This window comes from Canis aureus, chromosome 32 (genome assembly GCF_053574225.1).
Source record: "Canis aureus isolate CA01 chromosome 32, VMU_Caureus_v.1.0, whole genome shotgun sequence".
NCBI classification, from domain to species: domain Eukaryota; kingdom Metazoa; phylum Chordata; class Mammalia; order Carnivora; family Canidae; genus Canis; species Canis aureus.
In genome coordinates, this window is record NC_135642.1 from 23,740,819 (window position 1) to 23,766,608 (window position 25,790).

General features: G+C 38.7%; 1 protein-coding gene across 24 annotated transcripts in view; it reads left to right on the forward strand.

Annotated features, from left to right (window-relative positions):
- LOC144303242 (uncharacterized) overlaps positions 1 to 25,790 on the forward strand; it is a 303,577-nt gene that overhangs the window by 87,730 nt on the left and 190,057 nt on the right. For 12 of the 24 annotated variants that reach the window (XR_013370277.1, XR_013370288.1, XR_013370280.1 and 9 more), the window contains one exon: positions 14,346 to 14,469. The exons of 1 other annotated variant lie outside the window; for it this stretch is intronic. Coding sequence is in view for 8 of the 23 variants with exons in the window: in XM_077881158.1 (XP_077737284.1) it covers positions 14,346 to 14,469 (124 nt within the window). In the remaining 15 variants the exon portion in view is untranslated. 11 more of the 24 variants (XR_013370285.1, XR_013370283.1, XR_013370278.1 and 8 more) reach the window with 5 other exon arrangements.

Genomic DNA, 25,790 nt, shown 5'->3' on the forward strand with positions numbered 1-25,790 from the left:
TACTCTCATTTAAGAACTAAATAAGTTGAGATGCAGAGAAATTAAGTTGTGTACCTTGTGCCTTTAGATTTGAAACTTCACCTTATTCTGGCCCTCATGTGGTGGTTGAGGGAATGAATGTCTCCAGTTTAAGTCAGACTCTTCTTTTCCCCCTGCAGTGTCCAGCCATATTTCCTGCACTTTGGCTTCATGATTATGATGGATTTGCTGAAAACTGGGTGGCTGGAGAGGAGAGGAGTTTGAATGGTATAAGAGATGTATGCAAATCTCTAAGTACACAAATAATGATTGATAGAAATTGTTTTAATATGTGAATTAGCTGTAAATGTATTTTTGTGATTCAATTTAGGTTGGAGGATCTAACCTGAGAGGTTCCAAGTAATGAGGCATTAACTTCACTGCTATTTTTTTCAAACTACCACAAAATATAAGCACATGTCAAAAAATGAATCAGATGATGATAGCTGTTTTATGGGTGGTATTTTAAATGTCATTATTGCCGTTGCAAACCCCAGCAAAATAAATCTGGTCATTTGAGTGAAATCCCCAGTGAGCAATAGTGTCCATTCAGAGGCAAAGCTCATATCTTGGTAGGTTTGTCCACAGCTGCTTGAATAGGGCCTATGGCTGTGTAGGTCTTCTTTCCCAGATTGAAGAGGGCTCTTCTGAGTTAAGGTTTCTGATTTAGCCATTCAGGGCTAGCTCCTAAAAGGAACTGGAAAATTTATGTTTAGGATATAGAGTATTCTTATGCCCTTTTCCCCAAGAGAGTTGTTAGCTCTGTTGTTCCAAGAATCAACTTAAACTTCTTTTATTATCATCCCTCCTTGACTTCATTTTTGGGTTCTCTCTCTTTCTGTCTGGTTCTATACAAACTTGTAACCTGATGTTACACTCTTTCTTTGGTTCTGACTTTGCACTCCGATGGGCTCCTGCTCCTAGTAACTACATCCAGGAATCTCTCACTAAAACCTCAGGCAACAGACTTCCCCAGTATAGCCCAGCTCAGCAACCCTGCATTGGTCAGGTCCACGTATGCCCTGACTTCCATCTGTTCAGGTAAGGAGAGCAGGATAGAAGAACCCTCTTTTTCACTATGACTCAGTATTTAGCCAGTCTCTTCTTCCTTCTCCATACATACATGCTGCCTTCAGAATTGCCATTTTTTTCAGTTTCACATGACAGATAACTCCTAGCAGTTTTGTAAAGTCTTTTTTTTTTTTTTTTTTTTAGTTTTGTAAAGTCTTTAACCACCAAGGACACTACTTGCTACACCACCTTCCATAAATACCATGTTTTGAAAGATTTTTAATCTACCAAGTTTTATTAATTCATTTTCAGGTTTTTTCTTATTAATCAAATACACAAAGACCAATCAGATTTTTATTGTTGTTGTGATAAGAACACTTATCATGACATCTACTCGCTTAATTCAAAAATTTTTAAGTGTACAATACAGTGGTTGACTATAGATACAATATTGTCCAACAGAGCTCTAGAGCTTATTTAACTTACTTGGCTGAAATTTAATATCTGTTAATGAGTGACTCCCTATTTCCTCCTTTCCCCCAGCTCCCAGAAACCACTATTCTGTTTTTTGATTCTATGAATTTGACTATTTGGATACTTAATATAGGTGGAATCAAGTGGTATTTATCTTTCTGTGACAGGCTTATTTCCCTTAATAATGCCTTCAAGGCCCATTTATGTTGTTGCAAATTGCAGAATTCCTTTCTTTTTAAGGGCTGAAGAGTATTACAATTTGGTGTTTGTACTACGTATTATTTATCCATTCATCTGCCATTCATTTAGGTTGTTTCTACATCTTGGGCATTGTGAATAGTGCTGCAATGAGTGTAAGACTGTAATATCTCTTCAAGATCCTGCTCCCAATTCTTTTGGATAAATACCCATAAGTGGGATTGCAGGATCCTATGGTAATTCTATTTTTAATTTTTTGAGCAACTGTCACACTGTTTTCCATAGAGGCTTCACCCCCTTTGCATTCCCAGTGATAGTATGCTATAGTTCTAATTTCTCCACAGCCTCTCAACAGTTGTTGCCATATATATATATATATATATATATATATATATATATATATAGCAACAATATATATATATGGCAAGTGAAATATATATATATATTTCACTTCCTGACACTTGTTAGGATAATATATATATATTAGCCATCCTAACAAGTGTCAGGAAGAAAAACCTCACTGTGGTTTTGACTTGCATTTCCCCAATGATTAGTTGCATTGGAGGCAGTGTGGTGAGCAGATCTGCTTTCCAATCAGATTTTATCAGTACAAGATAACCAGGTTTACCACACTGACTTGACACCATCATTCCAGCCAAAGCAAATAAATCTAAATTGTACTTAGCCTTTGTAGCCTTATTAATATTTTCCATTCAGTACTTGTATATTAGAATTAAATTAGAGTTAGATCTTTACTTGAAAGTTGCAACTACTGATTATTGTTTTTTTCTGTTAGCAGAAGTTCATCTGAACAGGGAAAGACTTTTCAAGCTAGAGAGAGAAAACTCAAAAGGGAAAATCATGCATTTGCTAATGAAAGATATCTAGGGACATTTGGAACTTCTTGAACATCTGAAATAATTCTTATGAAGTTAGACTTCAGTTAGACTATGAGCTAAAAATAGAAAGTGTATCTAAGAAACATGTAATAGAAGAAATTTCAGGAAGAACGTTAAACATTGTAAATGTCAGTGGAATCCCTAGCATGGTCAGTTAGAATGGTGTGATTAAAGCCAGGTTAGTGGGATCCCTGGGTGGCGCAGCGGTTTAGCGCCTGCCTTTGGCCCAGGGCGCGATCCTGGAGACCCAGAATCGAATCCCACGTCGGGCTCCCGGTGCATGGAGCCTGCTTCTCCCTCTGCCTATGTCTCTGCCTCTCTCTCTCTCTCTCTCTCTCTCTCTCTCTATATATATATATATATATATATATATATATATCTGTGTGACTATCATAAATAAATAAAAATTAAAAAAATAAAATAAAGCCAGGTTAGTGGGAGAAATTATTAAAGAAGAGGGTGCTAATAGAGATTCTGTTTAATTGGTATGGGAAATTATGCATCAGGTGATTCTAATACGAAGTGGTTGAAAACCACTCCCTGTAAATGGTCTTTAGGCCATTTGTTCTCAGGCTTTAAAGTGCATCAGAATCACCTGGATTTGGTTTGTTAGGCTACAAATTACCCTATCCCTGAGTTTCTGACTCAGCAGGACTGGGGTAGGGATTTAACCATGCCTTTTCAGCAGGCCGCCAGGCAATGTTGATGCTACTGATCTGGGAGCTAAGCTTTGGAAATCTAAGGTAGGTATTTCTGTACTGTCTCCCGCTAGACCTTAAGCCTTGTGAAAAATATGGGGCTTGTCTTGGCCAATTGGCAATACCACGTCTGCCACATATTGAACACTTAAAAGATATTGTATTATAGATTAGTACATTAAATTTCTCATACAAATCAGTGTTATATGGGTTTGAGGATGGCAAACCACGAATTCCAAAGCTCAGTTATTCCCATGATGGCCCCAACCCAAAGTTTCTAGTCCTGTGATGCTAGTCACTTTGCTGCCATCATCCCCACCAAGGTTTTCCAGCTGAATCTCTTTGCTCAAAGACTCAGCCTGAAAGCCTATAAGCTCATCTGTTTTCATCAACTACACTGTACTTTCCAATTTTAAGGCATTAAAGATGCCTCTCTCTGCACTAGTTTGTTATTTTTTCCTGACCACTCATTTTAGACAAATTCATATTTTAGATTTTGGAAAATGAAATTTTGAAACATGTTAATGATGGAAAAATATCCTAATTTAAATAAATTAGGTTTGGCAGACTAATGAATATCATAAACATTTCTGCTTTCCTCAATAAACACACTTTTAGGAATTAACTAAAATCTTTCTTTATGTAGCAAAGCATTACAGACCATGAAGCATCTGTGTCCTACATTCAGGGAACACATGGATGAGCAAGATACAGCCCTCGCCCTCCAGAGGCCCACAGGCCACTGAGCCTAAGGCAGCTCAGTGATGGCCAGAGGTGGTTATCAGTCCCCTATGTGGTCCAGAGAAGCATGAAGGAGAGATATGGGGACAGACAGGGGGTAGAGGTGCAACCCTTGGAAAGGAGATGTTTTTATTTTTCACTTGGTGAATCCTTCTGAGGCTGCTTTTATTTATTTTTTTCTAAAGATTGTATTTATTTATTCATGAGAGACAGACAGAGAGAGAGAGAGAGAGAGAGAGAGAGAGGCAGAAACACAGGCAGAGGGAGAAGCAGGCTCCATGAAGGAAGCCCGAAATGGAACTTAATCCCGGGTCTCCAGGATCAGGGCCAGGGCTGAAGGCGGTGCTAAACTGCTGAGCCACCACGGCTGCCCCAGAGGCTGCTTTTAATAAAAAGAAAAACATACTTCTTAGGACCCAACTAATGAGTGAGTTCTATTTCAGAAATACAGGGAATAAATAGGCTTCCTTGATTAAAATTAACTATTGTTTATAAGAGGCTGAGATTCTGGGATCCACAGGAATTTTGTTGGTTTGTTGGTGCCTGTATCCTCTTCCTCCAACTACCACACAAACCAGTGCTTCCCATAGCTTTATGCAAACACATATCCATCAAATCTTTTATAATTTTTTCAAATGGATTCTTTGTTTGCTCTGCTGTATGTTCCAATGTTAGCCTCTCGATTCCCCAGCAGACATTAAGGATAAGGAAGCAATTACACTCTCGAAAAAAGCACATTTATGAACACGTTACATGTCCATTCAAACCCTTTCCCATAGCAAGTCTTGCCTGTGGCTGCCTCTAGATAGGGAGGCCATTTTAAAGCCATTATGTGTGTCTGTGTATGTACAATTGCAGCTTTGGAGAGCATTTATACATTTAGAATCCTTTCTTATCTTTGCCTTCTGTTAAAACAAAGATTATAATACTTAATCTTTAAGTGTGGGGCATTAGTTTTGAAAAAAAGATTTATCCGACCCACAAATATAACTCCTTGGGTTTTCATAGCTTGCAGAGAATACATTCTCTTGTAAAACAAGTTCTTTTAAAAAACCTCATTGATTTTTAGATGGGCTTTGTGGTTAGGGTGTGCACATTGATTTCTATTCAGGAATACCTCTGGAGTTCACTTTAGATGGGCCAGTGTGCTTGTCGTACTACAGAGCTATGGTAAGATAATTTTAATCTAAACAGGATATTTTTTCTTTACTATCGAGCATGTTTTAGATTTTCTTTTTCTGAATCATTTTTAAACTTAAATGAAAGGAAGATGTATATTTCTGCTCTTAATTTTCAGGCTGAGTACTTTATTTTGCACATCTTTTTCTCAGAAACTGTACTTGAGAATAAGCACTCTTTTTTTTCTTCTCTGTGTCTGTGGAACTTCTTTATTATTCTGTATATCTGTAGTATCTTTGTAGAGTCCCAATTTGGGCCTGGCTTTTATCCCTCAAAGCATTCCACTTTAGAATAATTGTCCACTTAACCTCTGGACAAAATCATGGACTACAATATTAGAGCTTAACATGTTAATTTAACTCAACAAGATATGAGAAGGGACAAAAACATAAGATGACAACATGAGCAGAGACATTATTTTACACATTTTGTTTGTAGTAGTACAAAGGAGGATGATAATTGTATCTCTGTCCAAGAGTTGTTTTGAAGATTAATTAATTATTACACATAAAGCAATTATAAAAGTGTCTGACTCTGTATGTACTCAATAATTGTTAGCTAGTATCTGAAAAAATAAAACATAGAATTTAAAATAGCATTTTTACCCAGTATTTTGTGGTAAAGGAATCTGGTCACAGATTATAAATACCCAATTCCATGTCTATTATAAATTCCTTACACTCTTGCCTTTTAATCTTCCATCATTCTAGATAGCAATCAATATATTTCTGCATGGAAAAGAAAAGCACCTCTCCCTCTCCTAACTGCCCACTTTATTAAGGAGTTGGTGACCTGTAAAGCACACACAAAACAAGAAATAATAATAGTAACAGCAACAACATCAAAATCCTTTCTTGAGGACATTCTTTTCTAAGGCTGGGTTTGTTGTTGACTGACCACTGGTTCATCAGTCAGAGGGCTCTAGGTTTGGGGCTACATAAACAGCTCTCCATCCAACAGTATGACGCTCTGCTAATTGGAATGAGAAGTTAATCTCTCTCAAACTGAACCCAGCTGAGTCTCTGAGAGCAGTGATGTATTTAAAAGATCTCTGGCAGTCCAGGGCATGTGGCACTAACCGGATTTAGCTCATTAGCAAATCCGCAAGGCCCTGCTGACACTGCACCCAGAATAAAATACATGAGGCCAGCCTGTACCCTGTGGGCACCTACAGCATGACTACATAATAAAAAGGCATTTATTAATAATCTCATTGGTCACACAATACAAAGGAAGGTAACAAGAAGTCAAATGCTGTCATTTGTCGTGACTAGAGAGGCATAATTAAAATAAGTGTCCTGTGATTAACCTTTGAAAAATTAATCTGGTATGAAAAAAGGCATAAAAACAAGGAAAATAGACTCTTAAAATTAATTCACTAGAATAGGCAGCTGTTGTATACACTTGGTTCAAGTTCTACATGCTTGTGAAATGTTAGAGTCATTGAAAACAAAGAGCAATTAGCAAATTTAGCGAGTAGAATGCCTATTATTAAAAACAACAGCAGGCCAATAATTAGTGTGTCTAGTGATAAAGAGGGTAGCATTTTGTTGTCATTCATCTGGGTTTGAATGCAAGTTCCTCCATTTACCAGCTATGTATCCTTGGGCAATATTCTCAGCCTTTTAGTAACTTAGTTTCCACATCTGTAAAATGGGGGTATGAATATATATCTCATGTGGTTTTTGTGATGATTAAATAGGATTGTATATGTAAAGCTCTCAGCATAGAGCTGGGCACTTTGTTAAGTGCTCAAAAAATATTAGTGATGGTAAAAAGTACTTCAGTCCTTGATATGCAAAAAAAGCAGTTTGCTCTGCACAGAAAACACATAAAGCACACGCAGCCCTGTGATCCATGATGCATCAATTATAGTCAATGGGGTTTTTCCAGGGTTTTGCTGGCAGTGATCTTATCTTGTGATTTAATGTCAAGAGTGGCATATCAGTAATCCTGAAAGAATGTTACAGGGTATAGCAGAACGTGTTTCCTGAATGTTAGAGTGTAGCACTTGTACATTTGGTCTAGCCCACGGAATGTTCAACTCAAATCCTACAGGGCTAGGCAGTAGCCAAATTGGTCAGGAATTGGTGGGAAGAGGGGTGGATGCAGAGACCAGGCCAGCATTTACTTTCTAGTAGAGGCAGCTGCCCCTTGGATAACGCCACTTTTTGCCATATGAAACGGTAAATCCAATGTTGCCAGATTTTCCAGTTTTTACAATGGTTTCTAGAAATACTGATTTTCATGGGAAATGTTCCATTTTTAAGAACTCTGCTGGTCACAGGCATACCTTCGTCTGGGGCTGGCACTAAGGTAAAGCAAGTGAGGCACTGGTTTCAGGTGCAACATTTAAGGGAGTGATCAAAAATTCAAAGGTGATCAAGATTAGTAATAGCTTTTTTTTCAAAGATGAGTAACATCTTAATGCAGTATTTTAAAAATAAAAAAGCAAAAAATTCTTATCAAGAAAATATCAAAATCTTAAATTAAGACAGGCTCAACATTAATTTTTTCTTCTGGCTCAGGCTCCATCTGACTTAGCTCTGAGCTGCACTGCCTTCAGCCTCTGTTTTGACTATAGCACATGGCTGGCACCCTAATGCCAGGCCGATTGCCGGCTTTGCACTGGAGTGATTCATGGAACAACCAGGACACTGCTCCAAATAAAATAGTTGTATAAATTATCAATTAGTGTTAAGGATATATTCAACTCCATCTTTATACAATAAAATCTCACTACCATCACCTAAGGTGGAACTAATGAAAAGTCAGAATTGATCTACTTGCAAATCAAAAGGTTGTGTTACTTTCTAAGCAAGTTAACCAAAAAATGTTCTGCTAGCAAAATGATTTCTAATAGATGCCCCACTTTTATGAACAGAAGAGATTTAAAAGTAGCAGTAAGACAGGCATTCTTCAGTCAAAACCCCTTCGAGATCATATGCAACATTTTGAATGTGTTCTGCTTCTTACCTTTCATCATATTATTGTGAGGCCTGGGGCTCCCAGAAGACCAGAAATTAATATAATACAGCATGAAGGTGAGAACACGGGTTTTGAAGCTAGCCAGTCCTGGGTTAAAATGCTGATTCTCCCCTACTGTGATACCTTGGACAAATCAAATAATGTTTTTCTCAGTTTTCTCATCTGTAAAATAGGACTATCTTACAGGTTTGTTGTAGAGACCTAAGTTAATAATGTGTCACGTTATTGCTCTTTTTCTTTCAAATTTTAATTTAAATTCTAGTTAACATGCAATATAATACTAGTTTCAGGAGTAGAATTTAGTGATTCCTCACTTACATATAATACCCAGTGCTCATCCCAGTAAGTACCTTCCTTGTCACATTATCTCTTGACTCTTGGTCTGGCCATAGACACTTGGCATATGGCAGTTGTTACTATCATTTAGCATATTCACTCCAAACCATTCCATGACAACATCCTTAAATACACAAGATTAAGTAAGTTAAATTTGTTCTTTATTATGCTACTAATTTGCTTATTCATCTTTTCTTCAAAAATAACACAAAATTCAGTGTGGGTGGAATTACAAATCCTGAATTCAATGAGGCCTAAATTAGAAAGATATAACTGTACTTGATTTAGCAGGTTTTTCTCCCCAATAAATTATGATGAAAAAAGTAGCATTAAAACAGTAAACTGTGAAAATAGATGACTGCAGCCTTATTCCACATTCTAGCGGTAGAACCTACCAGACTATGAAGGTGCTCTGGTATATAGTCCAGTAGAATTAGCAATAGAATTCAGCTTTCACAGATGGTTGTGGGTTTTTTTGTTTTGTTTCGTTTTGGTGTTAAGCTTTGCAATAATGTTCCTGCTGACTCTGTATAAATATGGATGCTCCTCAGTTTAGAAACAGAATCATAACTCAGTGGCTCTGGGTTCAAATCCTATTCCTGCCACAGATTTGCTGAGTGACTCAGGGCAAGTTCAATTAACTTATCCAAGCCTTAGTTTCACCTGTTGTAAATCACTTCCCTCAGGGCTTTCCAGTGGTGCCCTGTCGTGTGCATTGAAGAAAAATGTGAAAACTTGCATACCTTTGCTATCCTTTGCAATACATCTTTTTTTTTTTTATGTTCCTCTTCCGCCCAACTGTTCTTCTAAGGAGCAGCTAGAATTTCTCATTTAATCAGAAGGCCATTTTTTATCATCAATGAAAATGTAAAAACTCTATCAGCTAGAATTGGTTATTTATGTCAGGTCCATCTGATTAGAATTTAACTCTATTTCATTAATACAGAGAAATGTCACCCTTTTAACTAATGAAATACATCATAATAGAGCTATATTTTTAAAGGGACACCATCACAAGTAGCCATATGCAAAATGCCCTTTGGAGTACATGCAAATTCCTCAACTGCAGTCTCTCTTCCCTCTTCTATGTACCCCTGACCCAAGGGAAAATTTCTATTTACTGGAGAAAGTAAAAGGTTTCATTTTGGAAGAAAACAATTTTGATTGCTTCCCCGTCTGAGGAAAATATTCCCGCATTAGCCTCTCACCTAGGTATACTTTAAGGGGGTCATAAAACCTTTAATTTAAAACGTTCAGTGCCACAGATGGCCTTGAATGAGCCTTGGAAAAGAGCAGAGGATGTGTAAAAACATTAGAAACAAGGCAGTTTTGAGGCCGTTTGGCCCCCACTAGCTATCTCCCCTGCTGTTCTCCTGTACCACACTACCAAGTCTGGGGCTCAGAGCGGCCCACGAAAAGGGCTTTTGAAACATCCCCCCAAGTCTGGTTGGCAAGGCCCATCCCTTCTTCCCCATGGCAGCATCTTCAAGAAGACTTTGCAATAGCTAACAGTAGAGTCTTCAAAAGAAATCACTGAACAGATCAAGTCTCTGGAGCTGCCCTCTTAGCTTTACGATACAGCACCGGCTGGTTTAGCAATAAACGCTGACTTGAGAGCACAAGGCGGGAGGCTCTGTGAAGAGGTTGGTTTTTCATCTTCTCTTCTTTCTCTTTCTCTCCCTTCCTCTTTCTCCTTCTTCCTCTTTCCATCTCTCCTTCTCCCTTCTTCTCTTTCTTTGCTACTTTTTCCACCCATCTGTTAATTTATTCAAAAACATTTCTGTAAGGTTCAGTATTGCCAAGTAAAGTATTAAGCTCTGGGAATAAAGATGAATGCCCTGAGGGAACCACTAGTGCAGAGACAGGTCTTTGTGTATTAAATGACTCCAACAATGGGATACTCTGTAATGGAGCTGAAAGGTGAAGGCGATCATTTCTGCTTACCTGAGTAAGGGAACAGGAAGCAACTTTGAAGCAGCTTGTGAAAGAACGATCATGAACTCACTAGGCAAATGAAGAGGCAAAAGGACATTCCAGGTAGAGGAGGTAGTAAGAATAAGCAAGCACTGCATGGCAGTATGGAGGCAGCATTGTGCCCTCAGACCATTCTAAGTGTGTGGTTTAAAGGAACCCGGATATGAGGACTGGAGGGGTTAAAGCAGAATGGGTTAGCCAGGGACAAATGAAGGAAGACCACCCAAAAAGATTTCACAGATCTCTTTGGACCTTTATTGTAGGTCAGACACTATTCTTGGTACTTGAGACACAGTCTACACTTTCAGGAAGCTCATATTATTTGATGAAAAGGCACAATAAAGAAGCAAGCAGACTCTAAACTGTCAGACACTGATAAGTGCTATTAAAAAAATAAAGCAGGATTGAATAGGACAGAGACCACTGGGGGCATTCTCCTTCAGCTAGGACAGGTGGGGAAGCCCTTTCTTAAGGGCTTCAAAAGGATTGTGCTTTTCAGATTTAGTACTTTCCAGTTGAGACCCAGACATCTGTACTTTTAAAAAGCATCCCAAGATTCTGATGTGCATCTGGGGTGAAGCAGCCTTACCCCAGGCAGTGGGACCATGGGGAGCAATTTACATGAAGAGGATGGCCTGACTGAGCATGTGCCCTGTGATGAACTCACAGTGAAGAACACTGGAAGCTATGGGGAATGCAGCTTGGAGCTTTAGACTGGAGGCAGGGAGACCTATTGGGAGGCCACTAGGTCATGAGGAGGTACTAGCAAATGGAATTATATTGATGGGCTTCTTCCTGCAGAGGTAGAAAATACTTGGGCTGAACTAGTGTCAAAGGAGCTCAAAACTTAGGACCCAAAGAGGTAGGAGTTAAGAACTACACCCAGTTATGTGCCAAACTCTAGGTCTGCCAGGCATCACTTTGGCTGGCTTTCCCAGAAAACCTTCACCCAGGGGGTGGAATTCATTTTAACTTCTCTTGCATAAAACTAAAATGATCTTATCCAGTGTTCAGCAAACTTTTCTTGTAGAAGAAGAGAAAGTAAAAATTTAGGTTTTAAGGTCCTACCATTTCTGTCACAATTATTCAACTCTGTCATTGTAACTCAAAAGCAGCCACAGATAGTATGTAAATTAATGGATGTGGCTGTAATCCAAGCTACATCCACTTTGACTTGATTTATAAAAACAGGTAGTGTGGGGCACCTGGATAGCTTGGTCGTTAAGTGTCTGAGTGTTGATTTCTGCTCAGGTCATCATCACAGGGTCCTGAGATTGAGCCCCACATCAGCTTTGTGTTGGTCGTGGAGGCTGCCTAAGATTCTCTCTCGCTCTCCCTCTGCTCCTCAAAATACACACACACACACACACACACACACACATATATATCCTTCTTCTTTACCCTCTCCAACAGAATCCACACCAATCTTCTCGTAATCTTTCTCAAGTGCAGCCTCATCCTCCCAAGCCATAGAAAATTCTCCTTCCTCCATGCCTCACCTATATACTAGTGAACAAAGGCATATATATATATATATAATTTTTATAAAAACAAACAGCAGGCTGGTTTGGCCCATGGATGGTAGATTCCCACTCCCTGCTTTAGTCTATTCAGGAGATTCTTTGGATTATGGTAGGCTGTAATGGAAGGAGGTTGAGGAGTATTTTATTTTCTTGTAAATGAGGATTTTACCTTCTCATTTTTATTAAGCAGAAAGTTTAGACTCTATTTCTAGCTCTGTAGGTCCTGATTTCATGCTTGCTTTATCAGCTAGCAGAATTGTCATACACTATAATCGTACAGGGCAACAATATAGCATAATGTGAAGAGCAGCAGCAGAGAACCACACACTTGGTTTTAAGTTCATCTAGCATCCAGTGTGACTTTACCTCTCAGAGCCTCACATTCCTCTTTGTAAGGGTTGGACTAGATGACTTTAAAGGCTCTGTCAGTTCCTAAGAGTCTATTTCTATGTGTTTTGTTCATTAGCTGGAATGCTATTGAGATTTAATAAATAGAGGGCCAAATAGAAGAGCCAGAAGTCAACCAGATGAGAAATGACACAGGTCTAAAAGAGGGGATTGGCAGCATTGATGGAGACACCAACATGCAGATGACAGATGTTTGTGGTGTGATGTCAATCACACTATTAAAATGAAATGAAAGAGTGAGGCTGTCAGTGTGAATGTAATTAGATGGATATGAGGACCATGGGATTGGAAAGAGTAGAAAATGATCATGAAATTTTGAGTCTGGGAGACAAAGGCCTTGGCCATACTTAGACTGGATGAAGGATAGGAAATAGAGGGATGCAGACCCCAAAATGGTGACTTAAAAATAAATTGTAAAGTCAAGGCTGAATGAATCTGGCTGAGGACCTTCCAAATAGGAGCACATCCACCACCTACAGTTGGCCTCTACTTTACCCCACTCAATTCTATCTGGTGTGTAACTTCAAGATAAATATTCCCCAGCATATGGCTTTTACTCTGTTATTTGTGCAGTGTTATTTGTGGCTCCCTATAACCTATCTCCTTGTCCTATGACCTATCCAGTATTCTAGATCACTGATAGTGTGGCCCATCTGAACTTTTAAGTCTTATGCTTGTCTGAAACCTCTGTACAAATCCTACATCTCTGGCATCTCATTGACCCCTGAGTACACCTGGCCTTTTTCACCTTAATGTCTACCTTGAATCACATGTTTTCCTTACCTGGAGCATACATTCTCTTATGTACATATGTATATATATGTGTATGTATTTATTATTTATTGATAGGGAATACATTATTCAAAACTATCAGAGAAATGAACAAACCTGAGTCTGTAACAAAGCATCATGTTTTAAAGCATAGGATATCAGAGTATACACTGCTACATACAGATGAACTGATCAGGCCATAACTTTTCAATGTTTAAAACAGAATAAGGTTCCCTGTAGAAGTGCTACCTTTGTGATACCTTTAACTTTAATATCCTTCTCCTTCTTTTTCACCCTCTCCAACAGAATCCACACCAATCTCCTCATAATCCTTCTCAAGGGCAGCCTCATCCTCCCAAGTCTCAGAACATTTTCATTCCTCCATGTCTCACCTATACACCAGTGAACAAAGGCATGCTTGGCATACATCAAACTTGTAGTCTAGGTGAACCCAGGCCTCAGCAATGGCTGTGGCATTGCTCACCAAGCACACAGCTTGTACTTTGGCCAGTTCCCTATCAGATACTACAGTGGAAGGCTGATAATGAATGCCAACTTTGAAGCCAGTGGGGCAACAGTCCACAAATTGGATGGACTCTTGGTCTTGATGGTGGCAATGGCAGCACTGATATCTTTGGGAACCACCACATCATGGTACAACAGGCAGCAAGCCACGTATTTACTATGGTGAGGGTCACATTTCACCATCTGACTGGCTGTCTTAAAGCATGCATTGGTAATCTCTGCTACAGAAAGCTATTAATGGTAGGCTTTCTCAGCAGAGATGACATGCACATATGTGGCTAGAGGGAAATGGATGGGGGACAGGGCACCAGCTTGGTCTGGAATTCTATCAAATCAACATCAGGGCTCCATCTAATTTGAGTGATGGAGGACACAATTGGACCTATCAACCTATTCAGGTTAGTGTAGGTTTGGGAGTTCAATATTGAGGTTCTACGACAGATGTCACAGATGGCATCATTGTCTACCATGAAGGCAAAGTCAGAGTGCTCCAGGGTGGTGTGATAGTGAGGATGGAATTAGAGGCTCAGTTACAGCTCTAAAAACCTGAGGGGCTGAATAAATGGGGACTTCCAGCTTGGACTTCTTGTTGTAATCAACAGGGAGATATTCCATCAGCCAGAAGATCAACCTGGAACCAGTTCTCCCTCCCCAGCTGTGGAAAACCAAGAAGCCCTGAAGACCTATGCACCAATCAGCCAGTTTCTGAATTTGGCCCAAGACAAGGTCAGTGATCTCCTTGCCAATGGTGTAGTGCCCTCAGGCATAGTTATTGGCAGCATCTTCCTTGCTTGTGATGAGCTGCTCAGGATGGAAGAGCTGGCAGTAGGTACCAATGTGAACTTCATCAATGACCATGGGTTTCAGGTCTACAAACTTTGCCCTGGGCACATGCTTTCCAGTACCTCTTCTCACTGAAGAAAGTGTTGAAGGGGTCATCTCCTCTCCCAGTGGTTTTGTCTCTTAGCATTAGAGCGTCAGGCTGGATGCAATGTTCCAGGTAATAGCGCTCCCAGCAGGCATTGCCAATTTGGATGCCAGGTTGGCCGATGTGGATGGAGATGCATTCATTCATGGTTGGTACTTTGCAACTACAAAGCAGGTGGTAGAGAGGAAAAGGAGAGGTTGTTGCTTCTTACAGGATCTGTAGTCAGCAAGGATATGTAAGACTGAAGTTCACATGGTTATAAATAGAGGAAGAGAAGCATTGCAAAGAGCTTTGGAGGCAGGTAGGCCTCACCATGTTATTTTGGATTTTGCATGTGAAGATGTCTAACTATGCCTGGCACAGAGTATGTGTTTAACTAAAAGTGTTTTTTTTTTATTATTATTAAGTCACATTTAGAAGATAAAGTATTTTCATTTCCTCTTTTAGTATCCCATATTATTTAGCAAAGGTATGATAATATTGTCATATAATTGATATAAGAGCCATTTGATCTATATTTTGCCAAGCAATTGGTTTGGCTTTTTTCAAAAAAAAAAAAAAAAAAAAAAAAAGATAGATATGCTGTCTCCATTTCCTCATATAGAAGAAGACCAAATTCAAGAGCCCTAAAATATGTGTCATCTCATGTAGTCTATGACAGGCACTCTGAGTAAGGGTTATGTTTGTTTTCATTACTGCACATAGGTGCTTAATTTATTTACCAGCATGTCCCATAATGCTGGTAAATAAATGGATATGTTTAGGAAGTACCATCAGGAATCCTGTCATGCCTTTGAACACATTTACTCTTATTCTGATGATTCTACTGAATTGGATCTAGATTCCATTATAGTTGTTAAACTGGCTTATCATAAGAAATTTTTTGTTTGTTTTTTGTTGTTGTAATTTTTTTAACTCCTAAGTTTCTGGGCTGTATCCCTGGAGAATCTGATTTATTGGCTCTGGATATTTATCAGTTCCCTGAGAATTCTGCTTATCAGCCAGGTTTGGAGATACCACATACCTAAATGATAATGGCCAACCTCTACCTCAACACCTGGCCTTATACACTCTCTTTCCTTTAGGAGGCACTCAGTGGACTTGAGCCAAATTTCCTTGAGGCTGACCAACACCATTTTACCACCCAATGCTGATCACAAGCCTCCTGAAGACAATGCCTGTTGGAAGTGGGACAGCCACTATTATTTAGGTCTGCATGGTGTTTGAAAAGCAAAGGAAAGAGAAGGCAGAGGGTAAATTGAGGAACCATAGGTTGCATAGTCCACCCTGCCAAAGAAGGCCACTGATATTACTAAGTGCTTGCCATGAGGGCACCCTGAGTCTACATTGTTTTAAGCCTGGAAGTGCTCTTCTTGGATAACACGCTTCAAGGATACTCTCTGCCCTTTTTACCTTAACTACCCATCCTCCACCTCTTGGCCTTAACCTCTGAGGAATTGAAAGTTCTTTTGAACTTTCTCACATCCTCCACATGGTCTGATGTCAGACTTTAGGACAGATTTCCAACATATCGGGATGGCAAATGCTACTCTTTGTGAGATAACTCACTATGTTAGAGGGGAAGCAGGCAGGGCACATGAAATGGGCACTGCATAGCTATAGGCAGGGATCAGCCAGTTCCTTGCCTGTCGCAGGCTCTTACTCTGCAGCTCTGCTCTTGTTTTTCTGAGCCTGAGAAGGCTACCTTTCCTACAGACACCAACAAACCCTCAGTGAGGTACCACCTCAGATTCAGATTCATGTTTTGTTACAGATTGTAGGAGGTAGCAACCTAAAAGGGTTGCAAAGAAAATGTGATTTTAAAAATTTACTTTGAAAAAAAATTAACCTGGTAAAAATTATAATATGCATATATTTTTTTGGGGGGGGGCATGCTTAATTCTTGGGACTAAAAAGATATGAAAAAGTCCTAGAAACATCAATAAAAATTTGGTTAGATATTATTTGACACACAAAAATATTCTAATTAAAAATTTTCACAGTTTTAAATTTTAACATTAATAAAAACAAATAACATATTGTTACAGATAGTCTAGAAATTCTACAATGATAGAAGTTTTGGTCTTGTTTCCAGTTTGTTTTATTTTTTTGTTTTCTCATTATGACATACATTGAGGATAATGGACAGATTTTTGTTGCTGTGACAAAATATACATAACGTAAGGCACTATTAATATTCCCACTTACAGAGGATGGGAGTAAGGGTCAGAGAGGTTGTATTGGTTGTTGAAAGTCACAGGGCTAGTAAGAGAAGCTTCTGGGAAGAGTTTTGTCTATTGCAGAGCCTGGATGGTAAAACAACAATATTATTGTCTCTGTGGGTTTGATTGATCCACTTTGCTGAAGACAAAATTAATGCACATCTTAAATCTGTGCTTATACATTTTGAAGTTTGCCACTGCAAAAAAAAGTCTGAACAAGTAAAACAAACAGAACCTCAATGCCTTTTCCAATTTGTGTTAGGTCTCCCCAAAGACTCTGAATAGCTGCCACAGCCCAATATACCCAGGGAACATGTAGAACTGTTTTTATTTAGCCCCAAAATGCAACCATAAATTTCTCATTTGCATACAATGGGACAGATGAGCATTCATCTATTATCATGTGGATGTTGTAGCTAGAATTCAAGCTCTGTAATCAAGCTGACTGCAAATTCTGAGTCATTGGTTCTTAGCTATTATTTAACCTCTTTCAGACTCAGTTTCTCAGTCTATACCATGAGGATGGAAGGAATACCTACATCCTCAAATTGTAATTATTACCTATATTGCCAGTTACATTGCTAAAATCTAAATACAGTTTCCAATTTATGATGGTTCAATTTATAATTTTTCGACTTTACAACAGGGAAGTGATACACATTCAGTAGAAACCATGCTTTAGATTTTGAATTTTGATCTTTTCCAGAGCTAGCAATATTCAGTATGATATTGTCTCATGATATTAGGCAGTAGCAGTGAGCCACAGCTCCCAGTGAGCTATTGGATCACAAAGATAAACAACTGACATGCTTATAACCATTTTGTACCCATATAAACCATTCTGGTTTTTGCTTTCAGTATTCAATAAATTACAAATATATTTAATGCTTTATTATAAAATGGGCTTTGTATTAGATGCTTTTGCCCATTTGTAGGCTAATGTAAGTGTTTTGAGCATGTAAGGCTATCTTAGCCTTAAGATAGGCTAAGCTATGATGTTTGGTAAGTTAGGTGTATTAAATGCAATTTATAAAAATTTTTTTTAATTTTTATTTATTTATGATAGTCACAGAGAGAGAGAGAGAGTCAGAGACACAGGCAGAGGGAGAAGCAGGCTCCATGCACTGGGAGCCCGATGTGGGACTCGATCCCGGGTCTCCAGGATCGCGCCCTGGGCCAAAGGCAGGCGCCAAACCGCTGCGCCACCCAGGGATCCCTAAATGCATTTTTAAAAGATTTTATTTATTTATTCGCGATAGACAGAGAGAGAGAGAGAGAGAGGGAGAGGGAGAGGGAGAGGCGCAGAGACACAGGCAGTGGGAGAAGCAGGCTCCGTGCAGGGAGCCTGACGTGGGACTCGATCCCGGGACTTCAGGATCGCTCCCTGGGCCAAAGGCAGGTGCTAAACCGCTGAGCCACCCAGGGATCCCCCTTAAATGCATTTTTGACTTACAATATTTTCAACTGACAATGGGCTTATTGGAATGTAATCCCATTGTAAGTTGAGGAAAATCTGTGCAAACTAGCTATAATTAGTCATTCATTTGGCAAATATTTATTGAATTTGTCCTGTGTGCTGGGCACAGGATTGAGTTGGCACAGATGACTAAAGTGCAGCTCTAGCCCCTCAGACTCTCAAAAGGGTAGACATAGATGAACAACAAAATATATAATGGAGGATATTATAGCAATCTCTATGAAGGGGAAGAACAAAGAAGAGAGAGAGAGAGTAGATAGGAGGAATGGGGGGAGAAGGCTTCAGGGAGGAGATAACTTGTTCTTAGCTAACATCTATTGCATTTCTATGCCATACAAAACAAACTGTACTAAATATTTAGTCTAAAACACTATGTTTTTAATTTTTAAATTTTTAATTGAAGCATAATTGACATATAATATTAAATTAGTTTCAGGTGTACAATGTAGTGATTCAATAATTATATATATTATGAAATGCTAACAGTGATAAGTGTAATACAATAATATTGACTATATTCTCTATGCTGTACTTTTCATCCCTGTGACTTACTTATTTTATAACTGGAAGTTTGTACCTCTTAATCTCCTTCACCCATTTCACCCAGCCCTCATATTCCCTTGCAATTGATAACCACCAGTTTTTTCTATTTATGAGTCTTTCTCTCTTTAGTTCTTGTTGCTTGTTTGTTCATTTGTTTTGTTTATTAGATTCCACGTATAAGTGAAATCATATGGTATTTGTCTTTCTTTATCTGGCTTACTTCACCTAGCATAATACCCTCTAGATCCATCCATGTTGTTGTGAATGACAGGATCTCATTCTTTTTATGGCCAAGTAATATTCTATTGTGCACATATATCACATCTTCTTTATCCTTTCATCTGTGAGTGGGCACTTAAGGTACTTCCATATCTTGGCTATTGTGAATTACATTGCAGCAAACATAGGGGTGAGTATATCTTTCTGAATTAGTGTTTTTGCTTTCTTCAGGTAAATACCTAGAAATGGAATTACTGGATTGTATGGTACTTCTATTTTAAATTTAAAAAGAAAAAATCTATTCTGTTTTTCAGAGTACCTGTACCAGTTTACATTCTCATTAACTTGCATAAGGGTCCCCCTTTTCTCCACATCCTCAACAACTCTTGTCAGTTCTTTGTCTTTTTTATATTAACCATTCTAATTGGTGTGAGGTAATATATCACTGTGGCTTTGATTTGCATTTTCCTGATGATGAGTGATGTTGAGCATCTTTTAACTCATCTGTTGGCCATCCATATGTCTTCTGTAGAAAAATGTCTGTTCAGATCTTCTGCCTTTTTAATCAGATTATTTGTTTTTGTGGTGTTGAGTTGTATGAGTTCCTTATATACTTTGGATATTAACCCTGGTCAGATATATCATGTACAAGTATTTTCTCCCCTTCAATAGGTTGCCTTTTTAATTGTGCTGATGGTTACTTTCACTGTGCAATAGCTTTTTTTATTTTGATGCAATCCCAATAGTTTATTTTTGCTTTTGTTTCCCTTGCCTAAGGAGATAGATCCAGAAAGATATTGCTAAGATTGATATCCAAGATATTACTGATAGGTTTTTTCTATGGAAAGTATTTATTAAAGATATTTTATATATCTACATATCTATATCTATATATGCTCCTTAACTAAATTATAAACAAATAGTACTTACCACCAGAAAAGAAGAGAAAAGAGAGCTTTTTGATGATCAAGAAAGCTTAAGCAGAATCCTTTCGCCATTGGTAGTGTTCTATGCTGTGGAGAACTCATGAATATCCTTGGATACTGCAGAGTAGTTCAGTATGAACTGAATCTGACATTCTGAGCTAGTTCCCGAAGTCAATATCACCATTGAAAGGAACCCATAGATCAACCAAGTGAAGCCACTAAAAATGGATTCCAGCCTGGGAAAAAGTCACCAGGAAGCTTTAACTGTGCCTGGCCTGTCTTGTGAAGGTTGGGTTCTTTGTGATTCAACCAGGGGAGGGCTGAGTTCTGCTGGCCAAAGAAACCCCTAGCAATGATAACCGGCTCAGTAGGCTCCAGATCCCCAGTGCCCACTCCCAGCACAGTAGAGAGAAGGGAGAAAGAAGCAGATCTCAACAGGGGAAACTGGGCTGAGATGGGGTCTGCCCTTGCTCAGTGTTCATCCTCACACCCTGGTTAATTCCAGTCTTCCCAGAAGTGTGACTCTATAATGAGGGGTTGGTGGTGGCCTCACTGCTTCTCTGTCCTCCTTTCTTGCTTAGTGGCTCATCACACTTTAATAGAGACGAACAATGCGGGGAGGGGCTAGGAGGCCAGTGGATTAGACAAAGAATGAAACTGTGCCTTGGCCAGATCCACGCCAATTATGTCTGAATAAACAAATCTATAGTACAAGCTAAGAGCCTTCCTTCTCCCCACCCCCACTCCCGCATTTTATTTATTTTTATCTTGGTCTGGAAAGTTGGACATATTCCCTGTACCGTCCTGGTACCCAGATGGCCTGTTTGAGTAAGCAGTGGGGAAGAAGGTCAATAATACATCAGCATGCAGAGTCTCCGCTAAGGTCAGTCCTGCATAAAATATACCGTGACAACCTGAGGGCAAGTTTAAAATGGTGCTCCACAATGGGGTAGGGGTTGGATGGGGGTGGGGGTGGGGCTGGGGCTGGGGCAGTACAGAAGCTGCCCTCTCACAATTGCTGCAAAATTGACTTCTGCCCACCCCCCCCCAAAATTTGTATTTTCCTGGGTTCCTGTTGTGGTCCTTTAGGAAAAGTTTTCTTCACACAGAGGAATGCTCATGATCCAAGTGAGGAGCATTTTAAGAAGGTCTGTCTTCATATACAAATACCTGCCATGTTAGAGGCTTTTTAAAAAATAATCACATCCAATTGTCTCAAACAGGGACATAATGGCTACTGTGAAGTCTCAAATTCTAACCTATTGAATCAGCTCTGTATTTTTGTTTTGTCTCCAGATATATTTTAATTAGATTTGAGGGCTGAACTAGACAGTACTTATATTATAAGTTTTTAGCTGTTGTAAGATTAGTATTCTTGAGTGGCATTTCTCAATTACATTTGATTATGATTATTTTACTAATAAAGATAAAAACAGATACCTGTGTAGAGAGTCACTGCGGAGTTTACAAGGGTTCATTCTGCTCCTCTCTTTCTTTTGAAGATTGGAGGAAACCCAACAGCACCTTTTAATGTAAAAAAAAAAAAGAAAAGTCCATTTCACTTTGGGAATTTATTCAAATTGGAGGTGTATACTGACACAAATATTCTTGAAGATTGATCCAGGTTGAGGCGTGTTGTGCATGGGTTTACTGTTCAACTTGCAAGTAATTTGTAAAGCCAGAGTCAGTCTTGACTATGAAACATTGTATCACTGTGATTGGAATCAATAGTTCTTGCACTGTCATTTGTCACATATTTACAAGCTTGAAAAATAGTTCATTTTGTCCTCATCCCATAACTCAAAAGATTGAATCAGAGCCCTGGAGGGATCTGCCAACAGGACACATTCATTACTGATCACCGTCTTGGTGAGGCTATAATCACAGCCACACCAAAAATAGAATATAAATAAAAATTAAAGCACCACTCATTTGGTACACTCTTAAATATTTTCAGCTTCAAATATTTAAAAGTCTGCTGGGAGACTTCAATCACCTTGTGACCTACATCAGTGGCCACAAAGAGAAAATTCATTGAAGCTGATTTTCCCATCATACTCTCAAAACATTCAAAAATACCATTTTTTTGAATGAAGAAAAATCAAAATCTGGAGTTAATGGTCCAAAAACTTCATAAAGTATACTTCTTCTAGTCACTTCGCGTATAGTTCATAAATGACCTTCTATTCCCATGAAAGATTTGTAGAAGACATTTAAAGATAATGCTTTTAATTTTAAGATAAAAGATTTATGAATGATAGAACTTGTGCCTATGAAATCGCTAATCCCAACTCTCTAATATTTCAGATGGAGGGCTTCATAAAATGAAAAGACTGCCCATAAAGTTGTACTACACCTGCTGTCAGAGACAATCAGTAATGGAATTGCAAAGTGAATATTGAAAAGGATGTGAGACATGCACATTTTTGGTTATAATAATGTATTTTAAGTCCCCTTCACTTCACGGTTGTATTGATAAAGTATTAATGGTTGAAGTGTTGGGAGGCAACTCAGATTCTTTAAACAAGTCCCCAGATATTAACAGATGAACACACTGTTCATGGAATTTAGTTGCTAAACTAGCCCTAAATCCTAGGATTGCAGCTAGTTTTTTTTTTTTCAGGCAACTTTCCTGACTGAATTCAAACCATGGGAGTTTGACCCATTTCTCAAATCTGAGCCTGAACCAACCTAAAAACACCAGATTGCCTTCCAAATGCTTGGTTGAATGGTTCTCTACAGATATGGCCTGACATTCCTTTTGCTAGAACAAGACTTCACATTGATGTCATATATCAGTTGTTTCCTCTCTAACTCTCTAATATGTAACTTAATATTTAGGTATTATGACTTACTATTAATTTTTGAAGTGACCCCATTTACTTCATAGACATCTTCACTGACAATGGCTGAAATTCGATTAGAAGTTATGCTCAGGTTGAGGATCTGGTCTATCTTCAATGTTTTGGAGAAGAGATAGGAAGGCACACCTTCTTATAAAAAGGGAGACCTGAACTTGAACACATGTGTGTTAGACAGAGCTCATGATGTCTGCCCACCTGTGCCTCTCTTTCTAGGAAGAGAGGGATGGTAGACAGAAGACTTGCACCCTCTCCTCAACGCTCTCCAGCCAATTGGACTAGTGTGGACCTGTAATCCAGAGGTGACCCATCCATTAACTAGTCAGTGACCTACAATTTTGTGTTCTTGCTTGAGGCGATGAGCTAGGTAAGTCAAACTCTTTGTCTGAAATTTGAACGGAGAGACAGAATGAAAAGTTCCCAGTGAGGTGTGTACTCAAGGTAAAAAGGGTTTATAGGGATATGGCTGAGGCAACCATTCCTGGCCATCTGTAAGATGAAACCATTTACCCTCGGAAAGAGAAGACAATGCAGCAACCAGGGAGAAGGTGCTAAGGGGGAAAGAGAGAGAAAAAACTGATACTAAGAGCAGCCCTAGCTCTGGCCCTTTTAGAGGCATAGTTCTTCAGCTTTGCTCACATTCTCATGAAACGTCTGAAAATGCATGTCTCCTTTGTTTGGAGCTGGTTTGAGGGAACTTCTTTTTCTTGCAAACTCAAAACAGAGCAGGATGTATCTAATATTGTTTCCAAGTCAGAGCTAACCTCTCAAGTTGGGGACATTGTGCCATTCCATCCATCTTACTGGCATGCTTCTCTGAGGATCAGTGCATATTGAAGTTTAGTTTTAATGCCTATCTTTGTACCTCTTCTACTCTAATAGGAGAGACAAGATACTCAGGCATAAACTATAGAAAACCACCTGGTGAAATAGATGTTACTCTGCTGAGATAGGCTTGGAATTATGTTAATAACTAGACAAACTAATTGAAGGCCTCACATATCCTACTGATAGAGGTACATACTGATAGATTTATAATTTGAGGGCAAGAATATTGGGAGATGACACACCCCAAAGGAACATACATTTTGAGTGGAGTCTAGGAAGGAGGAAAGTCTGTTCTTTTAGGCAAAAAACATAAGATCGAGTCAATGAAGTCTGGATTTGAATTCTGACTCTGTCATTTACTGTCTGCATGACCTTGAACAAGGTACTTGATGACTCGGAGTCTCAATTGTATTTATAAAATTGTGGTAATACTAACATTTTCTGCAGAGTAGTGAGAATTAAATAATGTATGCAAAATGTTCGGGTCTTTTTCTGAGACCAAAGGAAAGAGTTTGGTGTCTTCATCATTGAAGCTTATTTGCCTGTCAAAAATCTATTGAGCAGCTCATCATGTATGCTTTTAAAATATTTTTTATATAGGGAACCTCAAGGAATTTAGTATGAATACTCTCTGTCTCACAAATAATTTCTGAGAGCTGGTTTGGTGGCAAACGTTAATGCATCCATTTTACTGATGAGGAAGCAGTTTCTCAGAATAAATGAAACTCAAACCCAGATAGCAGTGACATACTTGGAAAAGAATCTATAGGGAATTCGGGGGCAATATGACATACCCTTTCAAGTTTATTAGGGGGACCTGTCATTGTTGCAAACTGAACCATTGATAGACTATTTAATTGCATGGCTATGGCATCTGATGAAGTATTTGTTTATTGTTTTTATTTTGACAGCAAGCTCAAATGTTTAAGCAATAAACTTCCTATGATGATATCCTTAAATGGTCTTTATTACACAATTTCAAAACCTGAATTCATGTCTGTCTACTTTAAAAAGGCATTAGATTGTGATCATGATTAATACTTTAAGCTTAACATGACCATTTCTGATACTAATCTATTATATACTAATCCCTCATCTGCCACTCTTAGCAACTGAATCCTTCATTAAGATCTCATCCATTTCATGTGTGAAGACAGGTGGAAGATAATTACCAAATACATATTTCTTTGTTCTCTGTATCCTAAATTTCATTGTCATGCTTGAAGATACAAATTGCCCTTGACAATTATCTCTATGCACATGAGAATTAACAGATGAAAAAAAAATATATGATGAGATGCTCATTAGTTACTATTTCCTCTGCCTTTCTAACTTACTATATCCTCTTTCTGTAATCTAATTTTTCATGGAACAAAAAATCATAGAGAATTAATAATAGCAGAATTCAAAGAAACACAAGCTAAAGAAGGAAATAAGGAAAGCCACCCAGCAAGAATACATTTAGAGATGTCAGATGTCCCAGCGCCAAGCACCTCAGCCTCCCACAAATCCCCCCTTAGCCCAAAAAAATGTCATCTGTGTCATAAAAAAAAAAAAAAGATGTCAGATGTGTTTGATTTGCAGCAACAACGTAAAGAAACTTAACGATATTTCCCCAAAGTAAGTAGACAATGTGACACGAAGCAATGACACGTAATGGAAGGGGTTTCCTATGCAAGAAGATAATCCCATTTATAAAATAATTGGGAAATAACTGGTTTATATTATTTTATCCAAGTTTAGTCCAAGGAACATATGTCAATCTCAGAGAGCCAGACTAGAATGTAACCAAATAAGGAAAGGTGTGGAATAAGATGAGCTGAATGTTAGCAGGTCTGGAGTAAAAAATGTGTGGGTAGAAGGAAGGTAGATCATCTACCATATTCCTGAGAAAGGTGAACACAGGGATGAAGGTCTTGTAGTGTGTCTTCAGCAAGTTATGCTGGTCAAAGAGTGCTCCGCCTGGAGTCTTCTTCTTAAATTCACTCAGCAAATGTTATTGGCCACTGTTCTGGAACATAAACATGCCAGGACCAATACAGA